This window comes from Mustelus asterias, chromosome 16 (genome assembly GCF_964213995.1).
Source record: "Mustelus asterias chromosome 16, sMusAst1.hap1.1, whole genome shotgun sequence".
In the NCBI taxonomy this organism is placed as follows: domain Eukaryota; kingdom Metazoa; phylum Chordata; class Chondrichthyes; order Carcharhiniformes; family Triakidae; genus Mustelus; species Mustelus asterias.
This window is the reverse complement of record NC_135816.1, coordinates 99148222-99172989: the sequence shown is the minus strand read 5'-3', so window position 1 is coordinate 99172989 and position 24768 is coordinate 99148222. Positions and strand designations below refer to the sequence as shown.

Here is a 24768-nt window from a genome sequence, read left to right as displayed (position 1 = left end):
TCATTGTATCAGCGAGGGCGGGATTCAGGACAACACGGGAAGTAGCATGGATAAGGAGCAGCAAGTGAGGACATGGAATGAGGCTTGAGTACAGAAACAGGCCATTCAGCCCATCTACTGGTGTTTCTGCTCCACATGAAGCTGCTCCCATCTCCTCCTCTCTCGTTCTCCCCATCCACATCTCCCTCTATCCGTCTCTTCCAATCCACAACTCCCTCTATCCCTCTCTCCCCATCACATCTCCCTCTATCCCTCTCTCCCCATCACATCTCCCTCTATCCCTCTCTCCCCATCTCCCTCTATCCCTCTCTCCCCATCCACTTCTCCCTCTACCCCTCTTTCCCAATCCACATCTCCCTCTATCCCTCTCACCCAATCCACATCTCCCTCTATCCCTCTCTCCCCATCACATCTCCCTCTATCCCTCTCTCCCCATCTCCCTCTATCCCTCTCTCCCCATCCACTTCTCCCTCTACCCCTCTTTCCCAATCCACATCTCCCTCTACCCCTCTTTCCCAATCCACATCTCCCTCTATCCCTCTCTCCCAATCCACATCTCCCTCTATCCCTCTCTCCCAATCCACATCTCCCTCTATCCCTCTCTCCCAATCCACATCTCCCTCTATCCCTCTCACCCAATCCACATCTCCCTCTACCCCTCTCTCCCAATCCACATCTCCCTCTACCCCTCTCTCCCCATCCACATCTCCCTCTATCCCTCTCTCCCCATCCACATCTCCCTCTATCCCTCTCTCCCCATCCACATCTCCCTCTATCCCTCTCTCCCCATCTCCCTCTATCCCTCTCTCCCAATCCACATCTCCCTCTATCCCTCTCTCCCCATCCACATCTCCCTCTATCACTCTCTCCCCATCCACATCTCCCTCTATCTCTCTCTCCCAATCCACATCTCCCTCTATCCCTCTCTCCCCATCCACATCTCCCTCTATCCCCATCCATATCTCCCTCTCTCTCTCTCACTCAGATGCTCTCTCTCTCGCTCTCTCACACACACTTACACGCTCTCTCTCTCTCTCACTCACACGCGCTCTCTCTCTCTCTCACTCACACACTCTCTCTCTATCTCTCTCATTCACACGTGCTCTCTCTCTCTCTCTCACTCACATGCTCTCTCTCTCGCACACACACTCTCTCTCTCTCTCACACCCCCGCACGCTCTCTCTCTCACTCTCTCTCTCTCACACACTCTCACTCTCTCTCACACACAGTCTCTCTCTCTCTCTCTCACACTCGCACGCTCTCTCTCTCTCACACACTCTCTCTCTCACTCACACGCTCCCTCTCTCTCACACCCTCGCACGCTCTCTCTCTCTCTCTCTGTCCCTCTCTCTCACACACTCTCTCTCTCTCACACACACAGTCTCTCTCTCTCTCTCTCACACTCACACACTCTCTCTCTCACACCCTTGCACGCTCTCTCTCTCTCTCACACAGTCTCTCTCTCTCACACTTGCACGCTCTCTCTCTCTCTCACTCACACTCTCTCACTCACACTCTCTCTCTCACACACTCACACACTCTCTCTCCCTCTCTCACACAGTCTCTCTCTCTCTCTCTCTCTCTCACCCTCGCATGCTCTCTCTCTCACTCACGCTCTCTCTCTCTCTCTCTCACTCACACGCTCTCTCTCTCTCACTCACACGCTCTCTCTCTCTCACTCACACTCTCTCTCTCTCTCTCACTCACACTCTCTCTCTCTCACTCACACTCTCTCTCTCTCTCTCCCTTGTTTTTGTACACCAGCAGTGTTCCATGGCGGTATAACCTCACACCGGGCTGGTTGGGAGGATAGGCTGAGGGCAGAACTGGCAGTGCCAAGCCTGCCAATGACACAATCAACATCAATCTCGGCCTCTTGTGAGATTAGCGACCGTTGTGGGATTTGTGTCCATGGGTAATGAAGCGGCTACATCGCAGCCTCCACCGACTCACCCCCCACCGAGAGAAAGAAATTCCCCGTCTTAAATGGGCGACCCCTTATTTTTAAACAGTGACCCCGAGTCCTAGATTCTCCCACAAGAGGAAACATCCTCTCCACATCCCCCCTGTCACTAGCCCCTCAGGGGTATTCAAGTGAGTACTTGTAATCAAGGATCATATCAAGTGAGTCACGTACACATGAAATAATGTGTATTTTATCCCGGGACTATCCTGTGTGACAACACCTCTACTTTCTCAGAAGACCAAGGAAATTTGCCATGTCAGTTACGACTCTCACCAACTGTTACAGATGCACCATAGAAAGCATTCTTTCCGGTTGTATCGCAGCTTGGTCTGGGCTCCTGCTCTGCCCAAGACCGCAAGGAACTACAAAATGTTGTGAATGCAGCCCAATCCATCACACAAACCAGCCTCCCATCCATTGACTCTGTCTACACTTCCTGCTGCCTCGGCAAAGCAGCCAGCATAATTAAGGACCCCACGCACCCCGGACACAATGGCCGGAATTTCACCGCCCCGCCTGCCACAAGAATCGGAGCGGGCGAGGGGTGGACAATGGGAAGGTCCACTGACCTCGGGCAGGATTTTCCGGGAAGAGTGAGGCCATAAAATCCCGCCTATTCTCTTCCACCTTCTTCCCTGCTGCCATCAAACTTTTGAATGGACCTACCTATATTAAGTTGATCTTTCTCCACATCCTAGCTATGACTGTAACACTACATTCTGCACCCTCTCCTTTCCTTCTCCCGTATGTACTCTATGAACGGTATGCTCTGTGTATAGCGCGCAATAAACAATACTTTTCACTGTGTCCCAATACACGTGGTAATAATAAATTAAATCAAAATCAAATGCGAAAAGTCTCAATCAACAAGAAAGTACAATATTCTCAGTTCATATCATATCAATCTCAGTATTCATTTGGGAAGTTACTCATTGATGGGGGAGTAAAGCTGTAGGTTTGCCCCAGTCCCCTCACACTCAGGACACCCTCACAGGTGGAGAAGGTGGTGAAGAAGGCATATGGCATGCTTGCCTTTATAGGACGGGGCATAGAGTATAAGAGTTGGGGTCTGATGTTGCAGATGTATAGAACGTTGGTTCGGCCGCATTTGGAATACTGCGTCCAGTTCTGGTCGCCACACTACCAGAAGGATGTGGAGGCTTTGGAGAGAGTACAGAGGAGGTTTACCAGGATGTTGCCTGGTATGGAGGGGCTTGGTTATCAGGAGAGATTGGGGAAACTGGGGTTGTTCTCCTTGGAAAGACGGAGGATGAGGGGAGACTTAATAGAGGTGTATAAAATTATGAAAGGCATAGATAGGGTGAACGGTGGGAAGCTTTTCCCCGGGTCGGTGGTGACGTTCACGAGGGGTCATAGGTTCAAGGTGAAGGGGGGGAGGTTTAACACAGATATCAGAAGGACATATTTCACACAGAGGGTCGTGGGGGCCTGGAATGTGTTGCCGGGCAAGGTGGTGGAGGCGGACACACTGGGAACGTTTAAGACTTATCTAGACAGCGATATGAACGGAGTGGGAATGGAGGGATACAAAAGAGTGGTCTAGTTTGGACCAGGGAGCGGCGCGGGCTAATTGTTCCTTGTTTCACAGCGCCAGGGATCTGGGTTCGATTCCCGGCTTGGCTCACGGTCTGTGTGGAGTTTGCACATTCTCCCCGTGTCTGCGTGGGTTTCCTCCGGGTGCTCCAGTTTCCTCCAACAGTCTGAAAGACTTGCTGTTTAGGGTACGCTGACCCGAACAGGCGCCGGAGTGTGGCAACTGGGGATTTTCACAGTCACTTCATTGCAGTGTTAATGTCAGCCTTACTTGTGACTAATAAATAAGCTTCAACTTTAAGGACATCCTTCCTCAGATAAGGAGACCAAAACTGGCCTCACCAATGCCCGATCCCTCTGCTCAAATCCTCTTGCTATGAAGGCCATTTGCCTCCTTCACGTTGTCGGACTCTGAACACCAGGCCTTTGTCTCCCCCCCCCTGCCAGTGTCAGCGGCAGTGAGAGAGTCAGCATCGTCCGGGTGCTGCTGGGAAGGGTTACAGTGGTAAAGCAGAGGGATGAGCAGAGGGAAGTCTGCCGCAAGATCGTTCTTACCAGGTGCCGGGGTGGTTGCGGACACGGTGGGCGGGTGCGTCACCTCCAAAAGATTGGAATCTGCAGGAGAGAATGTGGAGTAAACACAACAGAGAAGCGGAATTCACGACCACCTCACTCCCTCGTCAATCCCCCCAATCGCCCGCTCCTTATCACTGCCCTTTGACCTCATTCTCCATGACCGACCATTCCGTGACCTCTGACCTGAGGTCGATTGCCCAGATCCCTTCCGTCAGTTAGCCAATCCCATTGACTCTGCCCTCTGACCTACATCAGTTCCCAATTCCCCAAAGTCATTTTATTAAAATTCTTATTTGTGTTGTAACCTCCTCCAGCCCCGACAGCCCTCCCTATCTCTGTAACCTCCTCCAGCCCCGATGGCCCTCCCTATCTCTGTAACCTCCTCCAGCCCCGACAGCCCTCCCTATCTCTGTAACCTCCTCCAGCCCCGATGACCCTCCCTATCTCTGTAACCTCCTCCAGCCCCGACAGCCCTCCCTATCTCTGTAACCTCCTCCAGCCCCGATGGCCCTCCCTATCTCTGTAACCTCCTCCAGCCCTGATGGCCCTCCCTATCTCTGTAACCTTCTCCAGCCCCGATGGCCCTCCCTATCTCTGTAACCTCCTCCAGCCCTGATGGCCCTCCCTATCTCTGTAACCTCCTCCAGCCCCGATGGCCCTCCCTATCTCTGTAACCTCCTCCAGCCCCTACAACCCTCCCAATCTCTGTAACCTCCTCCAGTCCCTACAGCCCTCCCTTATCTCTGTAACCTCCTCCAGTCCCTACAACTCTCCCTACCTCTGTAACCTCCTCCAGTCCCGACAATCCTCCCTATCTCTGTAACCTCCTCTAGTCCCTACAACCCTCCCTTATCTCTGTAACCTCCTCCAATCCCTACAACCCTCCCTTATCTCTGTAACCTCCTCCAGTCCTTACAACGCTCCCTATTTCTGAAACCTCCTCCAGTCCCTACAACCCTCCCTATCTCTGTAACCTCCTCCAGTCCCAACAATCCTCACTATCTCTGTAACCTCCTCCAGTACCTACAATCCTCCCTTATCTCTGTATCCTCCTCCAGTCCCTACAACCCTCCCTATCTCTGTGACCTCCTCCAGTCCCTACAACCCTCCCTATCTCTGTAACCTCCTCTAGAATCTACAATCCTCACTATCTCTGTAACCTCCTCCAATCCCTACAACCCTTCCTATTTCTGTAACCTCCTCCAGTCCCTACAACCCTCCCTATTTCTGTAACCTCCTCCAGTCCCGACAATCCTCCCTATCTCTGTAAACTCCTCCAGCCCCTACAACCATCCCTATCTCTGTAACCTCCTCCAGTCCCGACAATCCTCCCTATCTCTGTAAACTCCTCCAGCCCCTACAACCCTCCCTATCTCTGTAACCTCCTCCAGCCCCTTCAACCCTCCCTATCTCTCTAACCTCCTCCAGTCCCGACAATCCTCCCTATCTCTGTAAACTCCTCCAGCCCCTACAACCCTCCCTATCTCTGTAACCTCCTCCAGTCCCATCAATCCTCCCTATCTCGGTAACCTCTTCCAGCTCCTACAACCCTCATTATCTCTGTAACCTCCTCCAGTCCTTACAACCCTCCCTATCTCTGTAACCTCCTCCAGTCCCGACAACCCTCCCTATCTCTGTATCCTCCTCCAGTCCTTACAACCCTCCCTATCTCTGTAACCTCCTCCAGTCCTTACAACGTTCCCTATCTCTGTAACCTCCTCCAGCCCCTACAACCTTCCCTATCTCTGTAACCTCCTCCAGTCCTTACAACCCTCCCTATCTCTGTAACCTCCTCCAGTCCTTACAACGTTCCCTATCTCTGTAACCTCCTCCAGTCCTTACAACCCTCCCTATCTCTGTAACCTCCTCCAGCCCCTACAACCCTCCCTATCTCTGTATCCTCCTCCAGCCCCTACAACCCTCCCTATCTCTGTAACCTCTTCCAGCTCCTACAACCCTCCTTATCTCTGTAACCTCCTCCAGTCCTTACAACGTTCCCTATCTCTGTAACCTCCTCCAGTCCTTACAACCCTCCCTATCTCTGTAACCTCCTCCAGCCCCTACAACCCTCCCTATCTCTGTATCCTCCTCCAGCCCCTACAACCCTCCCTATCTCTGTAACCTCTTCCAGCTCCTACAACCCTCCTTATCTCTGTAACCTCCTCCAGTCCTTACAACGTTCCCTATCTCTGTAACCTCCTCCAGTCCTTACAACCCTCCCTATCTCTGTAACCTCCTCCAGCCCCTACAACCCTCCCTATCTCTGTATCCTCCTCCAGCCCCTACAACCCTCCCTATCTCTGTAACCTCTTCCAGCTCCTACAACCCTCCCTATCTCTGTAACCTCCTCCAGCCCCTACAACCCTCCCTATCTCTGTAACCTCCTCCAGTCCTTACAACCCTCCCTATCTCTGTAACCTCCTCCAGTCCCGTCAATCCTCCCTATCTCGGTAACCTCTTCCAGCTCCTACAACCCTCCTTATCTCTGTAACCTCCTCTAGTCCTTACAACCCTCCCTATCTCTGTAACCTCCTCCAGTCCCGACAACCCTCCCTATCTCTGTATCCTCTTACAACTCGTGAATTTAACCAGATTCCTCTTAAATACAATACTAAACTTTATTTATTAGTGTTTATTTATGAACACTGTAATGAGGTTACTGTGAAAATCCCCAAGTCGCCACACTCCGTGCCTGTTCGGGTTATACTGAGGGAGAATTTAGCATGGCCAATACACCTAACCAGCACGTCTTTTGGACTGTGGGAGGAAACCAGAGCACCCGGAGGAAGCTTTAAACTTTAATTTGCGGGTGATACTAAATTAGGAGGTATCGTTGATGGCGAGGAAGGTTATCAAAATTTACAGGGGGATCTTGATCAGTTGGGAAGTGGGCCGAGGATCGGCAAATGGATTTCAATACAGACAACTGTGAGGTGTTGCATTTTGGAAAGTCAAACCAGGGTAGGACTTATACAGTGAATGGTAGGGCCCCGGGGAGTGTTGGAGAACAGAGGGCCCTGGGGAGTGTTGGGGAACAGAGGGCCCCGGGGAGTGTTGGGGAACAGAGGGCCCCGGGGAGTGTTGGGGAACAGAGTGCTCCAGAGAATGTTGGGGAGCATAGGGCCCCGGGGAGTGTTGAGGAGCAGAGGGCCCCGGGGAGTGTTGAGGAGCAGAGGGCCCCGGGGAGAGTTGAGGTGCAGAGGGCATTGGGGAGTGTTGAGGAGCAGAGGGGCACCGGGAGAGTTGAGGAGCACAGGGCCCTGAGGAGTGTTGAGGAACAGAGGGCCTCGGGGAGTGTTGATGAACAGAGGGCCCCGGGGAGTGTTGATGAACAGAGGGCCCTGGGGAGTGTTGGGGAACAGAAGGCCCTGGGGAGTGTTGGGGAACAGAGGGCCCCGGGGAGCGTTGGGGAACAGAGGGTCCCAGGGAGTGTTGGGGAGCAGAGGGCCCTGGGGAGTGTTGGGGAACAGAGGGCCCTGGGGAGTGTTGGGGAACAGAGGGCCCTGGGGAGTGTTGGGGAACAGAGGGCCCCTGGGGAGTGTTGAGGAGCAGAAGAACAGAGGAATAAAAGTACATAACTCATTGAAAGCAGTGTCACAGTTAGACAGGGTGGTGAAGAAGGTGTTTAGCACACTGGCCTTCATCAATCGGGGCACGGAATATCGGAGTTGGGACGTTATGTTACAGTTGTATAAGTCATTGGTGAGGCCGCACTGGGAGTATTGGCTACAGTTTTGGTCACCCTGATACAGGAAAGACATTGATATCATGCCAAATGCGGGCCTTTGGGACTGGCTGGGAGGGCAGCACGGTCAGCATGGAGCAGTTGGGCTGAAGGGCCTGTTTCCGTGCTGCATTGCTCTCTGATTCGGAGTATAAACTCTCACCCTGGCAGAGCTATGGCAAAGCTTTCTTGTACCCTGTGCTGCTGGGTTAGAATTAGAACCATAGAATCCCTACAGTGCAGAAGGAGGCCATTCAGCCCATCGAGTCTGCACCGACTACAATCCCACCCAGGCCCATATCCCCATGCATTTACCCTAGCTAGTCCCCCTGACACTAAGGGGCAATTTAGCATGGCCAATCCACCCAACCAGCACGTCTTTTGGACCGTGGGATGAACCCGGAGGAAACCCACGCAGACACGGGGAGAACATGGAAACTCCACACAAACAGTGACCCAAACCGGGAATTGAATCAGGGTCCCTGGTGCTGTGAGGCAGCAGTGCTAACCACTGTGCCACCGTGCCACCCTATTGTTTGCATTGAACGTCGTGCATTTTGTACATTTGCTTTGGCACAAATCAAATCAGGAGGCTGAGATTTTCCAGTCCCGCTGTACCGCTCCAGTCGAGGCAGAAGCGTCCAGCTAGTCAAAGGTCCATTGACCTCAGCGGAACCGGAAAATCCCTGCCAGAGTGCATGTCTGGGAAACCCAGCCCAGAGTTCACATTGTGCGTCACTGAACAGGAAGTATATTTTTACGGTTTTGTCGATCCTGTGTATGGTTTATTAATTTATGCAAAGGCTTCATGTTAAGATAGTTCTGCCGATGCAATTGCATTCAAATGCTAAAAGCTTAAAAAATTAACTAACTCACTTTTAACTTGATCACATTTTAAAACTCGGAAGGCATGCTGGGTTCGTGAGAAAATTGACTGCATATTTGAAAAGGACAATGCCAGAAAAAACAGGCTTTTTATAAAACAAACAAAGCTTTTTATAAATGTGGTGAACCATCGTTGGTTCCCACTAGATAGTACTGAGCCAGGGTCTGGCCAGTACTACAAGTATGTATATATGTTGCTGTTGGGGTTAGGGATGGGTTGTTCTACTTGTTGCTGTTGGGGTTAGGGTTGGGCTGTTACACCTTGTATTATAGTTATTGTGGTACATCCCAGTCGGGCTCCGCCTCCTGGGAGAGGTATAAAGGTCTCTGCTCTGTCTGGGACCCCTCAGTCTGGGATCGTGTATATAATTAGTAGCTTCGTTGTTACAGCAAATAAAAGCCTTTATTTCCTGAGCATCTCAAGCCTCGTGTGTGATAACGCGCATCAATAAACAACAGCTGTGAGGCCGGTTTCTCCAAGTTAGAGAGAGCATGTGTCAAACAATTTCCATAACAAGATAACAAATCACATATATTGTAGTTTCAGCTCTATGTGTTGAGTTCAGTTTAGTTCAGTCTGTTTCGGAGTTCTGTTTTGATCAGTACAGGACTGGCAGGAGAAGCCAGTCTCTCTCTCTAGCTTTTTTTCTCTTTCTGTTTGCCTTTGCAATGATTTAATTTTAAGTTATTTTCAATAAAAGAAATTCATCGTACCAGTGCCATCTTCGTCTATTCAGAGGAATGAATGGACCCGACAGGTTTCATACATGTACATGGGTTTAAGACATCACTTGCCTCGAGTCGCTTCGGTCTCTCTCTCTGTGTTTACTTTGCTTCCCAGTCCACGCCCAGACTGTGCTAATCAATCACCGTCAGCACCGATGGTGAATGGAATGTAATGGAACACAGAGCAATTGATCATTACAGAGAAGGGATGAATGAAGAAGCTTACTTGGAGGAGGATGGAGGGTTGTCCCGTCTGGATACGATGTGTTAGCAGTCACAGCGAGGGAGGCCACCAGCCCTGGAAAGGACACAGACAAAGATTAACAATTAGCTGCAATGAAGGAGGCTGTACAAGCATCGCCTGTACAAGTCTGAACACAACCAGGTAACCCCACTCTGTTAAAATATCCCTCATATTCAGCGGGAAGCATTCTCTGACTCAGAAGTACTGAAAAGCGAAATGAAAAACTGGACTTGTGTGTGAAGCTCAGCTGGCCCGAGCCACAAGCTCAACCTCAACGAGATACAACCTCAACAAAGAGCCTGTCTCCCCATCCAAAACCTGTCAATCATCCCCAACACGCTCCATCCAAAGGGACCACTGCATTAGGTCAGATTAAAATCAACATGGTACCAATTATACTGCCTCAGCAACAATAAAGGATACCAGTCACAGACAAGACTGTGCTGACAAATCGCCAAGGACTGGCCTTCATCAGTCATTGAGTATCGGAGTTGGGACGTTATGTTACAGTTGTATAAATCATTGGTGAGGCCGCACTGGGAGTATTGGCTACAGTTTTGGTCACCCTGATTTGATTTGATTTGATTTATTATTAAGAACATAAGAACTAGGAGCAGGAGTCGGCCACCTGGCCCCTCGAGCCTGCCCCGCCATTCAATAAGATCATGGCTGATCTTTTTGTGGACTCAGCTCCACTTACCTGCCCGCTCACCATAACCCTTAATTCCTTTACTGTTCAAAAATGTATCTATCTGTTGTCACATGTATTAGTGCAGTGAAAGTAAGAAGTCTCACAACACCAGGTTAAAGTCCAACAGGTTTATTTGGTAGCACAAGCTTTCGGAGTCTCACTCCTTCATCACTCACCTGAGGAAGGGGCAGCGTTCCGAAAGCTCATGCTACCAAATGAACCTGTTGGACTTTAAACCTGGTGTTGTGAGACTACTTACTGTGCCCACCTTCGTCCAACCTCCGGCAACTCCACACTATGGCTATACAGTGAAAAGTATTGTTTCTTGCGCACTATACAGACAAAGCATACCGTTCATAGAGAAGGAGAGAGTGCAGAATGTAGTCATAGCTAGGGTGTAGAGAAAGATCAACTTAATGCGGAGTAGCTCCATTCAAAAGTCTGACAGCAGCAGGGAAGAAGCTGTTCTTGAGTCATTGGTACGTGACCTCAGACTTTTGTATCGTTTTCCCGATGGAAGAAGGTGGAAGAGAGAATGTCCGGGGTGTGTGGGGTCTTTAATTATGCCGGCTGCTTTGCCGAGGCAGCGGGAAGTGTAGACGGAGTCAATGGATGGGAGGCTGGTTTGCGTGATGGATTGGGCTACATTCACGGCCCTGTTATGGGAAAGACATTGATAAACTGGGAAGAGTGCGGAGAAGATTTACCAGGATGTTGCCAGGATGAATGGGCCTGAGTTACAGGGGGAGGTTGGCCAGGCTGGGACTTTATTCCTTGGACGTAGGAGAGTGAGGGGAGATCTTATTGAGGGGTATAAATCATGAGGGGCAGAGATAGGATGAACACACACAGTCTTTTCCCCAGGGAAGGGGAATTGAAAACTAGAGGGCGTAGGTTAAAGGTGAAAGGGGAAAGATTGAAAAGGGGCCTGAGGGGAAACTCCTTCACGCAGAGGGTGGTGGGGATATGGAATGAGCTGCCAGAGAAAGTGGCTGAGGCAGCTTCAATAGCAACATTTAAACAGCATTTGGATAAGTAGATGGGTGGGAAAGGATTAGAGGGATATTGGGCCAAATGTGGACAATTGGGACTAGCTGGGAGGGCAGCACGGTCGGCATGGACCGGTTGGGCCGAAGGGCCTGTTTCCGTGCTGTATTGCTCTCTGACGGCTGAAACAACCTTCAGAGAAACATGTTTAAAATACACCTCTTAAAGGCACATTACTGTCACAGCTGACCTCTTAAAGGCACAGTACAGTCACAGCTGTGAGGAATTCACCACAGTATCTCTGAATCCGCAGATACAACCTCAACAAAGAGCCTGTCTCCCGATCCAAAAGCTGGGATAGACATCTGAAAAGCCAACTGAATTTCACGGGAAGATCTGGAGGAGAGCAGCAGAATGGGTTTCACTTTCAGGGAGCAAGCCCCAAAAACGCCGGGCTGAATGGCCCCCTTCTGCCCTGTCGTGTTTCACAGGGACATTTCCTGGATCAAGCAGAGAACATTCTGGAATAATCCAGGAGCCAGTTGGCAGAAACCATAGAATAGAATCCCTACAGTGCAGAAGGAGGCCGTTCGGCCCATCGAGTCTGTACCAACACCAATCCCACTCAGGCCCTATCCTCGTAACCCCATGCATTTACTCTGGTAATCCCCCTGACGTTAAGGATTAATTTAACACGGTCAATGCACCCAACCTGCAGATCTTTGGAGTGTGGGAGGAAACCGGAGCACCCGGAGGAAACCCACACAGACACGGGGAGAATGTGCAAACTCCACACAGACAGTGACCCAAGCCGGGAATTTAACCCGGGTCCCTGGTGCTGCGAGGCAGCAGCGCTAACCACTGTGCCACCGTGCCGCCTTATGTCGGGTAATGTCGGGGTTTGCTAGGAGGAACACAATGGGCAGAGCGGCCTCCTCGCACCTTGACGATTCTGAGGCACTCAGTAATAGGATCACCCTCCTCCCCCTCCGGAGGGGACTGTCCCTTTAAGGAGAGAGTCCGCCCACCGTGGTGAGATTGATACTTGGTCAGTCTGGCGGGTCTCCACCTGTCCGTACACCGCTCCTCTCACACCCCACCGCTTCCTGCGCTCTGAGAGAGAGAGAGAGAGAAAACCACTCATTCCACAACTCTGCCTCCGCTCCCCACACCTGCCACAATTGTTTTTCTGGTGAAGCTGAGAGATTGTGTCTCTGTTTTTCAGTCAGAACCTTCTCGCTCAACAGCTCTGCCGCTCTGAGTCACACAGTGCAAGTTACCACACCACAGATTCAACCTCAACTAACTGTGCCAGCATCAGCACTGCCGCACTGTCAGAGGGTCAGTACTGAGGGAGTGCCGCACTGTCAGAGGGTCAGTACTGAGGGAGTGCCGCACTGTCAGAGGGTCAGTACTGAGGGAGTGCTGCACTGTCAGAGGGTCAGTGCTGAGGGAGCGCTGCACTGTCAGAGGGTCAGTACTGAGGGAGCGCCGCACTGTCAGAGGGTCAGTACTGAGGGAGTGCTGCACTGTCAGAGGGTCAGTACTGAGGGAGTGCTGCACTGTCAGAGGGTCAGTGCTGAGGGAGTGCTGCACTGTCAGAGGGTCAGTGCTGAGGGAGTGCTGCACTGTCAGAGGGTCAGTGCTGAGGGAGTGCTGCACTGTCAGAGGGTCAGTGCTGAGGGAGTGCTGCACTGTCAGAGGGTCAGTACTGAGGGAGCGCTGCACTGTCAGAGGGTCAGTGCTGAGGGAGTGCTGCACTGTCAGAGGGTCAGTACTGAGGGAGCGCTGCACTGTCAGAGGGTCAGTGCTGAGGGAGTGCTGCACTGTCAGAGGGTCAGTGCTGAGGGAGTGCTGCACTGTCAGAGGGTCAGTGCTGAGGGAGTGCTGCACTGTCAGAGGGTCAGTGCTGAGGGAGTGCTGCACTGTCAGAGGGTCAGTGCTGAGGGAGTGCTGCACTGTCAGAGGGTCAGTACTGAGGGCGTGCCGCACTGTCAGAGGGTCAGTGCTGAGGGAGTGCCGCACTGTCAGAGGGTCAGTACTGAGGGAGTGCTGCACTGTCAGAGGGTCAGTGCTGAGGGCGTGCCGCACTGTCAGAGGGTCAGTACTGAGGGCGTGCCGCACTGTCAGAGGGTCAGTGCTGAGGGAGTGCCGCACTGTCAGAGGGTCAGTACTGAGGGAGTGCCGCACTGTCAGAGGGTCAGTGCTGAGGGAGTGCTGCACTGTCAGAGGGTCAGTGCTGAGGGAGTGCTGCACTGTCAGAGGGTCAGTACTGAGGGAGTGCCGCACTGTCAGAGGGTCAGTGCTGAGGGAGTGCTGCACTGTCAGAGGGTCAGTGCTGAGGGAGTGCTGCACTGTCAGAGGGTCAGTGCTGAGGGAGTGCTGCACTGTCAGAGGGTCAGTACTGAGGGAGCGCTGCACTGTCAGAGGGTCAGTGCTGAGGGAGTGCTGCACTGTCAGAGGGTCAGTACTGAGGGAGCGCTGCACTGTCAGAGGGTCAGTGCTGAGGGAGTGCTGCACTGTCAGAGGGTCAGTGCTGAGGGAGTGCTGCACTGTCAGAGGGTCAGTGCTGAGGGAGTGCTGCACTGTCAGAGGGTCAGTGCTGAGGGAGTGCCGCACTGTCAGAGGGTCAGTACTGAGGGAGTGCTGCACTGTCAGAGGGTCAGTGCTGAGGGCGTGCCGCACTGTCAGAGGGTCAGTACTGAGGGCGTGCCGCACTGTCAGAGGGTCAGTGCTGAGGGAGTGCCGCACTGTCAGAGGGTCAATACTGAGGGAGTGCTGCACTGTCAGAGGGTCAGTGCTGAGGGCGTGCCGCACTGTCAGAGGGTCAGTGCTGAGGGAGTGCTGCACTGTTAGAGGGTCAGTGCTGAGGGAGTGCTGCACTGTCAGAGGGTCAGTACTGAGGGAGCACTGCATTGTCAGAGGGTCAGTGCTGAGGGAGTGCTGCACTGTCAGAGGGTCAGTGCTGAGGGCGTGCCGCACTGTCAGAGGGTCAGTGCTGAGGGAGTGCTGCACTGTTAGAGGGTCAGTGCTGAGGGAGTGCTGCACTGTCAGAGGGTCAGTGCTGAGGGAGTGCTGCACTGTTAGAGGGTCAGTGCTGAGGGAGTGCTGCACTGTCAGAGGGTCAGTACTGAGGGAGCACTGCATTGTCAGAGGGTCAGTGCTGAGGGAGTGCTGCACTGTCAGAGGGTCAGTGCTGAGGGCGTGCCGCACTGTCAGAGGGTCAGTGCTGAGGGAGTGCTGCACTGTTAGAGGGTCAGTGCTGAGGGAGTGCTGCACTGTCAGAGGGTCAGTGCTGAGGGAGTGCTGCACTGTCAGAGGGTCAGTGCTGAGGGAGCACTGCATTGTCAGAGGGTCAGTGCTGAGGGCGTGCCGCACTGTCAGAGGGTCAGTACTAAGGGAGTGCTGCACTGTCAGAGGGTCAGTACTGAGGGAGTGCTGCACTGTCAGAGGGTCAGTGCTGAGGGAGTGCCGCACTGTCAGAGGGTCAGTACTAAGGGAGTGCTGCACTGTCAGAGGGTCAGTACTGAGGGAGTGCTGCACTGTCAGAGGGTCAGTGCTGAGGGCGTGCCGCACTGTCAGAGGGTCAGTGCTGAGGGAGTGCTGCACTGTTAGAGGGTCAGTGCTGAGGGCGTGCCGCACTGTCAGAGGGTCAGTGCTGAGGGAGTGCTGCACTGTCAGAGAGTCAGTGCTGAGGGAGTGCTGCACTGTCAGAGGGTCAGTGCTGAGGGAGTGCTGCACTGTTAGAGGGTCAGTGCTGAGGGAGTGCTGCACTGTCAGAGGGTCAGTGCTGAGGGAGTGCTGCACTGTCAGAGGGTCAGTGCTGAGGGCGTGCCGCACTGTCAGAGGGTCAGTGCTGAGGGAGTGCTGCACTGTTAGAGGGTCAGTGCTGAGGGAGTGCTGCACTGTCAGAGGGTCAGTGCTGAGGGATTGCCGCACTGTCAGAGGGTCAGTACTGAGGGAGTGCTGCACTGTCAGAGGGTCAGTACTGAGATATCTTAGAATCATAGAATTCCCCCAGCACCAATGTTTTTTGATGTGAATTTTAAGTTGAGGCCTCAGGTTCTCATGTGGACAATGCAGGCCTGAGGTCACTGCTCTGAAGGGGACAAGAGTCCCCTCTCCCAGGTCCCGAGCTCAGTATTTAACCCTTGTGTCGCAAGTACAGATTCAGGTCAGGATTATTCCTGAGCTGCTGTTGGGATTTGACCTTTGACGGGACAGGAAAATCCTGGCTGCAGGCAAGACCGGAAAACCCCGGCCTACCAGCTCAGGCTGACATTGCTATTTGAGCGAGTTAGCCCACCGTGCCGCAGCCACTACCCCTCACAAAGTGTCGAATCAGCCGTCAGGTTGGTGTCTGGGATGTCTGGAGGTTGTGAAAGCTGCTAAAAGGGGAGATCCTTCCACTTTCCCCGTTTGTCTCTCTCTTTCTCTCTGTTGCCATGCACACAAGATGGCAGCCGGCACGTTGTGTGCAGCCCACGCTCTCATTTTCACAGCTATCAGGCCTGCACTGCGGAAGTGAAACAGGCTCCAGGCTGAGATCAGTGTCAGAGGGGCGGGGAGGCAGGGAGGGGCAGGGAGGGAGGGAGGGCGGACATTTTGAGAGCCGATGACTCACAAACAAAATGGAGGCCCGGTTCTCAGGCACCGTGTAGTTACTGCCTCCATTCCCTCGATCAGTCTCTTTTTTCTTTCTTGATTCCCCTCTCCTTATCTTTCATTCTCTCATTCTCCCTTTCCTTTCCAGTTCCCCGTTATCTCTTTTTCTCTCACTTATCTCCAACTCGTTCTATCTCTTTCCCTCTTGCTTTCTCTTGCTCGTTTTATCACTCCTTTCTGCGTCTCTGTCACGCTCCCTCCTTCTCCCCCGTCTCCCTGAAACTCAGCCCTCTTCACTCTTTTTCAGGCTCCCTATTTCACTCTCTCTCACTCACCTTAATTCCTCTCTCCCTCCTTCCCTGCCTTCACACTCTGTCTCTCTCTCTCTCACACTCTGGGCCCTATTTTACCATTTTGATTCAAAGTGCTGGGCGGACTTGAAACCGGGAGTGTTTCAGATCTGAGTTTTAGACCCGCACTCTGCCTGAAAAAGCAGCAGCGATTCTGACTCGCGCTGCATCACCCTGTGGGCGGGGCTTAACGCGCTCGGAACCCTGCAGCTCCGATTGGAGCCTCCAACTGCACATGCGCAGACAAAAAACAACCAGTAAGGATAGGCAACAACACCTCCTCCACGATCATCCTCAACACCGGTGCCCCACAAGGCTGTGTTCTCAGCCCCCTACTATACTCCTTATACACCGGTGACTGTGTGGCCAAACTCTCCTCCAACTCGATTTTCCAGTTTGCTGATGACACCATCGTAGTGGGTGGGATCCCAAACAATGACGAGACAGAGTACAGGAATGAGATAGAGAATCTGGTGAACTGGTGCAGCAACAATAATCTCTCCCTCAATGTCAACAAAATGAAGGAGATTGTCATCGACTTCAGGAAGCATAAAGGAGAACATGCCCCTGTCTACATCAACGGGGATGAAGTAGAAAGGGTCGAGAGCTTCAGGTTTTTAGGTGTCCAGATCACCAACAACCTGTCCTGGTCCCCCCCATGCCAACACTATAGTTAAGAAAGCCCACCAACGCCTCTACTTTCTCAGAAGACTAAGGAAATTTGGCATGTCAGCTATGACTCTCACCAACTTTTACAGATGCACCATAGAAAGCATTCTTTCTGGTTGTATCGCAGCTTGGTCTGGCTCCTGCTCTGTCCAGGACACAAGGAACTACAAAAGGTCGTGAATGTAGCCCAATCCATCACGCAAACCAGCCTCCCATCCATTGACTCTGTCTACACTTCCCGCTGCCTCGGCAAAGCAGCCAGCATAATTAAGGACCCCACGCACCCCGGACATTCTCTCTTCCACCTTCTTCCGTCGGGAAAAAGATACAAAAGTCTGAGGTCACGTACCAACCAACCGACTCAAGAACAGCTTCTTCCCTGCTGCTGTCAGACTTTTGAATGGACTTACCTCGCGTTAAGTTGATCTTTCTCTACACCCTAGCTATGACTGTAACACTACATTCTGCACTCTCTCCTTTCCTTCTCTATGAACGGTATGCTTTGTCTGTATCGTGCGTAAGAAACAATACTTTTCACTGTAAATACATGTAACAATAATAAATCAAATAAAATCAAATCAGAGTGGCAGCGGACCCCCCCTTCCCCCTCACTGACCTCAGGCAGAGTGGCAGCGGACCCCCCCTTCCCTCTCACTGATCTCAGGCAGAGTGGCAGCGGACCCCCCTTCCCTCTCACTGATCTCAGGCAGAGTGGCAGCGGACCCCCCTTCCCCCTCACTGATCTCAGGCAGAGTGGCAGCGGACCCCCCTTCCCCCTCACTGATCTCAGGCAGAGTGGCAGCGGACCCCCCTTCCCTCTCACTGATCTCAGGCAGAGTGGCAGCGGACCCCCCCTCCCCCCCTCACTGATCTCAGGCAGAGTGGCAGCGGACCCCCCCTCCCTCCCTCACTGATCTCAGGCAGAGTGGCAGCGGATCCCCCCTCCCCCCCTCACTGATCTCAGGCAGAGTGGCAGCGGATCCCCCCTCCCTCCCTCACTGATCTCAGGCAGAGTGGCAGCGGATCCCCCCTCCCTCCCTCACTGATCTCAGGCAGAGTGGCAGCGGATCCCCCCCTCCCTCCCTCACTGATCTCAGGCAGACTGGCAGCGGATCCCCCTTCCCCCTCACTGATCTCAGGCAGAGTGGCAGCGGATCCCCCTTCCCCCTCACTGATCTCAGGCAGAGTGGCAGCGGATACCCCCCTCACCCCTCACTGATCTCAGGCAGAGTGGCAGGGGACCCCCCCTTCCCCCCTCACTGATCTCAGGCAGAGTGGCAGCGGATCCCCCCCTCACCCCTCACTGATCTCAGGCAGAGTGGCAGCGGATCCCCCCCTCACCCCTCACTGATCTCAGGCAGAGTGGCAGTGGACCCCCCTTCCCCCTCACTGATCTCAGGCAGAGTGGCAGCGGACCCCCCCTCCCCCCCCCACTGATCTCAGGCAGAGTGGCAGTGGACCCCCCACCCCCCTTCCCTCCCACAACCGATCTCAAGCAGAGAGCCGTCGGACACTTGGCAATTACTTCCTCGCGAACTGTTTGGTGCCGAATCTGGATGGGCGAACGCAGTGGGAAAGGGGAAGTGCTGGTAAGGTTGGGTGTGCAGCCCATTAAGTCAATTTAAATGCGTGCAAATGCATTAAAATGGCCGTCGCGCCCGTTTTGGGCGTAGTCCCGATTGCGGCAATCTCCAGGCCTTGGCAAAGGGGGAACGGGCACAGAGGCGGGTGCGGACCGCGCTACTCACCTCAAGCCCGACTTTACCAAGTTTTCACGCCTCAAAACGGGCGCAACTTGATGGTAAAATCGGGCTGTCTCTCTCGCTCTCTTTCTCTCACACACTCACTGGCTGCTCTACTAATACCAGATTACTGGCAGTGACGCCCCGGTTATTTCACCGTTCAAAACAGAATCAGTGATGACATGGAATTTCCTCATTCCAAAGGCCTACCCCGATAAACTGACATTCAAAGGCAGCAGAGCGACATCTTAAACTGCCTTCAACAAACACAGGCCCGGGCTTTAAGAAACACTCCTTTAATAGTGATTTCAGTGTGTGTGAGCCCGGGTGTGAAGGAACACTCCTTTAATCGTGATTTCAGTGTGTGTGAGCCCGGGTGTGAAGGAACACTCCTTTAATAGTGATTTCAGTGTGTGTGAGCCCGGGTGTGAAGGAACACTCCTTTAATAGTGATTTCAGTGTGTGTGAGCCCGGGTGTGAAGGAACACTCCTTTAATAGTGATTTCAGTGTGTGTGTGAGCCCGGGTGTGAAGGAACACTCCTTTAATAGTGATTTCAGTGTGTGTGAGCTCGGGTGTGAAGGAACACTCCTTTAATAGTGATTTCAGTGTGTGTGTGAGCTCGGGTGTGAAGGAACACTCCTTTAATAGTGATTTCAGTGTGTGTGTGAGCTCGGGTGTGAAGGAACACTCCTTTAATAGTGATTTCAGTGTGTGAGTGAGCTCGGGTGTGAAGGAACACTCCTTTAATAGTGATTTCAGTGTGTGTGTGAGCCCGGGTGTGAAGGAACACTCCTTTAATAGTGATTTCAGTGTGTGTGAGCCCGGGTGTGAAGGAACACTCCTTTAATAGTGATTTCAGTGTGTGTGAGCCCGGGTGTGAAGGAACACTCCTTTAATAGTGATTTCAGTGTGTGTGTGAGCCCGGGTGTGAAGGAACACTCCTTTAATAGTGATTTCAGTGTGTGTGTGAGCTCGGGTGTGAAGGAACACTCCTTTAATAGTGATTTCAGTGTGTGTGTGAGCCCGGGTGTGAAGGAACACTCCTTTAATAGTGATTTCAGTGTGTGTGTGAGCCCGGGTGTGAAGGAACACTCCTTTAATAGTGATTTCAGTGTGTGTGTGAGCCCGGGTGTGAAGGAACACTCCTTTAATAGTGATTTCAGTGTGTGTGTGAGCTCGGGTGTGAAGGAACACTCCTTTAATAGTGATTTCAGTGTGTGTGTGAGCCCGGGTGTGAAGGAACACTCCTTTAATAGTGATTTCAGTGTGTGTGAGCCCGGGTGTGAAGGAACACTCCTTTAATAGTGATTTCAGTGTGTGTGTGAGCCCGGGTGTGAAGGAACACTCCTTTAATAGTGATTTCAGTGTGTGTGTGAGCTCGGGTGTGAAGGAACACTCCTTTAATAGTGATTTCAGTGTGTGTGTGAGCCCGGGTGTGAAGGAACACTCCTTTAATAGTGATTTCAGTGTGTGTGAGCCCGGGTGTGAAGGAACACTCCTTTAATAGTGATTTCAGTGTGTGTGTGAGCCCGGGTGTGAAGGAACACTCCATTAATAATGATTTCAGTGTGTGTGTGAGCCCGGGTGTGAAGGAACACTCCTTTAATAGTGATTTCAGTGTGTGTGTGAGCCCGGGTGTGAAGGAACACTCCTTTAATAGTGATTTCAGTGTGTGTGTGAGCCCGGGTGTGAAGGAACACTCCTTTAATAGTGATTTCAGTGTGTGTGTGAGCTCGGGTGTGAAGGAACACTCCTTTAATAGTGATTTCAGTGTGTGTGTGAGCCCGGGTGTGAAGGAACACTCCTTTAATAGTGATTTCAGTGTGTGTGTGAGCCCGGGTGTGAAGGAACACTCCATTAATAATGATTTCAGTGTGTGTGTGAGCCCGGGTGTGAAGGAACACTCCTTTAATAGTGATTTCAGTGTGTGTGTGTGTGAGCTCGGGTGTGAAGGAACACTCCTTTAATAGTGATTTCAGTGTGTGTGAGCCCGGGTGTGAAGGAACACTCCTTTAATAGTGATTTCAGTGTGTGTGTGAGCTCGGGTGTGAAGGAACACTCCTTTAATAGTGATTTCAGTGTGTGTGTGAGCCCGGGTGTGAAGGAACACTCCATTAATAATGATTTCAGTGTGTGTGTGAGCCCGGGTGTGAAGGAACACTCCTTTAATAGTGATTTCAGTGTGTGTGTGAGCCCGGGTGTGAAGGAACACTCCTTTAATAGTGATTTCAGTGTGTGTGTGAGCCCGGGTGTGAAGGAACACTCCTTTAATAGTGATTTCAGTGTGTGTGTGAGCCCGGGTGTGAAGGAACACTCCTTTAATAGTGATTTCAGTGTGTGTGTGAGCCCGGGTGTGAAGGAACACTCCTTTAATAGTGATTTCAGTGTGTGTGTGAGCCCGGGTGTGAAGGAACACTCCTTTAGTAGTGATTTCAGTGTGTGTGTGAGCTCGGGTGTGAAGGAACACTCCTTTAATAGTGATTTCAGTGTGTGTGTGAGCCCGGGTGTGAAGGAACACTCCTTTAATAGTGATTTCAGTGTGTGTGTGAGCCCGGGTGTGAAGGAACACTCCATTAATAATGATTTCAGTGTGTGTGTGAGCCCGGGTGTGAAGGAACACTCCTTTAATAGTGATTTCAGTGTGTGTGTGTGAGCTCGGGTGTGAAGGAACACTCCTTTAATAGTGATTTCAGTGTGTGTGAGCCCGGGTGTGAAGGAACACTCCTTTAATAGTGATTTCAGTGTGTGTGTGAGCTCGGGTGTGAAGGAACACTCCTTTAATAGTGATTTCAGTGTGTGTGTGAGCCCGGGTGTGAAGGAACACTCCATTAATAATGATTTCAGTGTGTGTGTGAGCCCGGGTGTGAAGGAACACTCCTTTAATAGTGATTTCAGTGTGTGTGTGAGCCCGGGTGTGAAGGAACACTCCTTTAATAGTGATTTCAGTGTGTGTGTGAGCCCGGGTGTGAAGGAACACTCCTTTAATAGTGATTTCAGTGTGTGTGTGAGCCTGGGTGTGAAGGAACACTCCTTTAATAGTGATTTCAGTGTGTGTGTGAGCCCGGGTGTGTGAAGGAACACTCCTTTAATAATGATTTCAGTGTGTGTGTGAGCCCGGGTGTGAAGGAACACTCCTTTAATAGTGATTTCAGTGTGTGTGTGAGCCCGGGTGTGAAGGAACACTCCTTTAATCGTGATTTCAGTGTGTGTGTGAGCTCGGGTGTGAAGGAACACTCCTTTAATAGTGATTTCAGTGTGTGTGTGAGCCCGGGTGTGAAGGAACACTCCTTTAATAGTGATTTCAGTGTGTGTGTGAGCTCGGGTGTGAAGGAACACTCCTTTAATAGTGATTTCAGTGTGTGTGAGCTCGGGTGTGAAGGAACACTCCTTTAATAGTGATTTCAGTGTGTGTGTGAGCCCGGGTGTGAAGGAACACTCCTTTAATAGTGATTTCAGTGTGTGTGTGAGCCCGGGTGTGAAGGAACACTCCTTTAATAGTGATTTCAGTGTGTGTGTGAGCCCGGGTGTGAAGGAACACTCCTTTAATAGTGATTTCAGTGTGTGTGTGAGCCCGGGTGTGAAGGAACACTCCATTAATAATGATTTCAGTGTGTGTGTGAGCCCGGGTGTGAAGGAACACTCCTTTAATAGTGATTTCAGTGTGTGTGTGAGCCCGGGTGTGAAGGAACACTCCTTTAATAGTGATTTCAGTGTGTGTGTGAGCCCGGGTGTGAAGGAACACTCCTTTAATAGTGATTTCAGTGTGTGTGTGAGCTCGGGTGTGAAGGAACACTCCTTTAATAGTGATTTCAGTGTGTGTGTGAGCCCGGGTGTGAAGGAACACTCCTTTAATAGTGATTTCAGTGTGTGTGTGAGCCCGGGTGTGAAGGAACACTCCATTAATAATGATTTCAGGGTGTGTGAGCCCGGGTGTGAAGGAACACTCCTTTAATAGTGATTTCAGTGTGTGTGTGAGCCCGGGTGTGAAGGAACACTCCTTTAATAATGATTTCAGTGTGTGTGTGAGCCCGGGTGTGAAGGAACACTCCTTTAATAGTGATTTCAGTGTGTGTGTGTGAGCTCGGGTGTGAAGGAACACTCCTTTAATAATGATTTCAGTGTGTGTGTGAGCCCGGGTGTGAAGGAACACTCCTTTAATAGTGATTTCAGTGTGTGTGTGAGCCCGGGTGTGAAGGAACACTCCTTTAATAATGATTTCAGTGTGTGTGTGAGCCCGGGTGTGAAGGAACACTCCTTTAATAGTGATTTCAGTGTGTGTGTGTGAGCTCGGGTGTGAAGGAACACTCCTTTAATAGTGATTTCAGTGTGTGTGAGCCCGGGTGTGAAGGAACACTCCTTTAATAGTGATTTCAGTGTGTGTGTGAGCTCGGGTGTGAAGGAACACTCCTTTAATAGTGATTTCAGTGTGTGTGTGAGCCCGGGTGTGAAGGAACACTCCATTAATAATGATTTCAGTGTGTGTGTGAGCCCGGGTGTGAAGGAACACTCCTTTAATAGTGATTTCAGTGTGTGTGTGAGCCCGGGTGTGAAGGAACACTCCTTTAATAGTGATTTCAGTGTGTGTGTGAGCCCGGGTGCGAAGGAACACTCCTTTAATAGTGATTTCAGTGTGTGTGTGAGCCTGGGTGTGAAGGAACACTCCTTTAATAGTGATTTCAGTGTGTGTGTGAGCCCGGGTGTGTGAAGGAACACTCCTTTAATAATGATTTCAGTGTGTGTGTGAGCCCGGGTGTGAAGGAACACTCCTTTAATAGTGATTTCAGTGTGTGTGTGAGCCCGGGTGTGAAGGAACACTCCTTTAATCGTGATTTCAGTGTGTGTGTGAGCTCGGGTGTGAAGGAACACTCCTTTAATAGTGATTTCAGTGTGTGTGAGAGTCCGGGTGTGAAGGAACACTCCTTTTATAGTGATTTCAGTGTGTGTGTGAGCTCGGGTGTGAAGGAACACTCCTTTAATAGTGATTTCAGTGTGTGTGAGCCCGGGTGTGAAGGAACACTCCTTTAATAGTGATTTCAGTGTGTGTGTGAGCCCGGGTGTGAAGGAACACTCCTTTAATAGTGATTTCAGTGTGTGTGTGAGCCCGGGTGTGAAGGGACACTCCTTTAATAGTGATTTCAGTGTGTGTGTGAGCTCGGGTGTGAAGGAACACTCCTTTAATAGTGATTTCAGTGTGTGTGAGAGCCCGGATGTGAAGGAACACTCCTTTAATAGTGATTTCAGTGTGTGTGAGCCCGGGTGTGAAGGAACACTCCTTTAATAGTGATTTCAGTGTGTGTGAGAGCCCGGATGTGAAGGAACACTCCTTTAATAGTGATTTCAGTGTGTGTGAGCCCGGGTGTGAAGGAACACTCCTTTAATAGTGATTTCAGTGTGTGTGTGAGCCCGGGTGTGAAGGAACACTCCTTTAATAGTGATTTCAGTGTGTGAGAGCCTGGGTGTGAAGGAACACTCCTTTAATAGTGATTTCAGTGTGTGTGAGCCCGGGTGTGAAGGAACACTCCTTTAATAGTGATTTCAGTGTGTGTGTGAGCCCGGGTGTGAAGGAACACTCCTTTAATAATGATTTCAGTGTGTGTGAGCCCGGGTGTGAAGGAACACTCCTTTAATAGTGATTTCAGTGTGTGTGTGAGCCTGGGTGTGAAGGAACACTCCTTTAATAGTGATTTCAGTGTGTGTGTGAGCTCGGGTGTGAAGGAACACTCCTTTAATAGTGATTTCAGTGTGTGTGTGAGCTCGGGTGTGAAGGAACACTCCATTAATAATGATTTCAGTGTGTGTGTGAGCCCGGGGGTGAAGGAACACTCCTTTAATAGTGATTTCAGTGTGTGTGAGCCCGGGTGTGAAGGAACACTCCTTTAATAGTGATTTCAGTGTGTGTGTGAGCCCGGGTGTGAAGGAACACTCCTTTAATAGTGATTTCAGTGTGTGTGTGAGCTCGGGTGTGAAGGAACACTCCATTAATAATGATTTCAGTGTGTGTGTGAGCCCGGGTGTGAAGGAACACTCCTTTAATAGTGATTTCAGTG

At 51.4% G+C, this 24768-nt stretch overlaps 1 protein-coding gene across 1 annotated transcript in view; it reads right to left on the bottom strand.

Moving 5' to 3' along the window:
• The window catches only part of LOC144505407 (T-cell differentiation antigen CD6-like), a 173055-nt gene that overhangs the window by 46707 nt on the left and 101580 nt on the right, over positions 1-24768 (bottom strand). The window contains exons 3-4 of the mRNA XM_078231518.1: positions 9658-9729; positions 4076-4135 (exon numbers count right to left, since the gene is read on the bottom strand). Coding sequence (XP_078087644.1) covers positions 4076-4135; positions 9658-9729 — 132 coding nt within the window. The remainder of the gene's footprint in view (positions 1-4075; positions 4136-9657; positions 9730-24768) is intronic.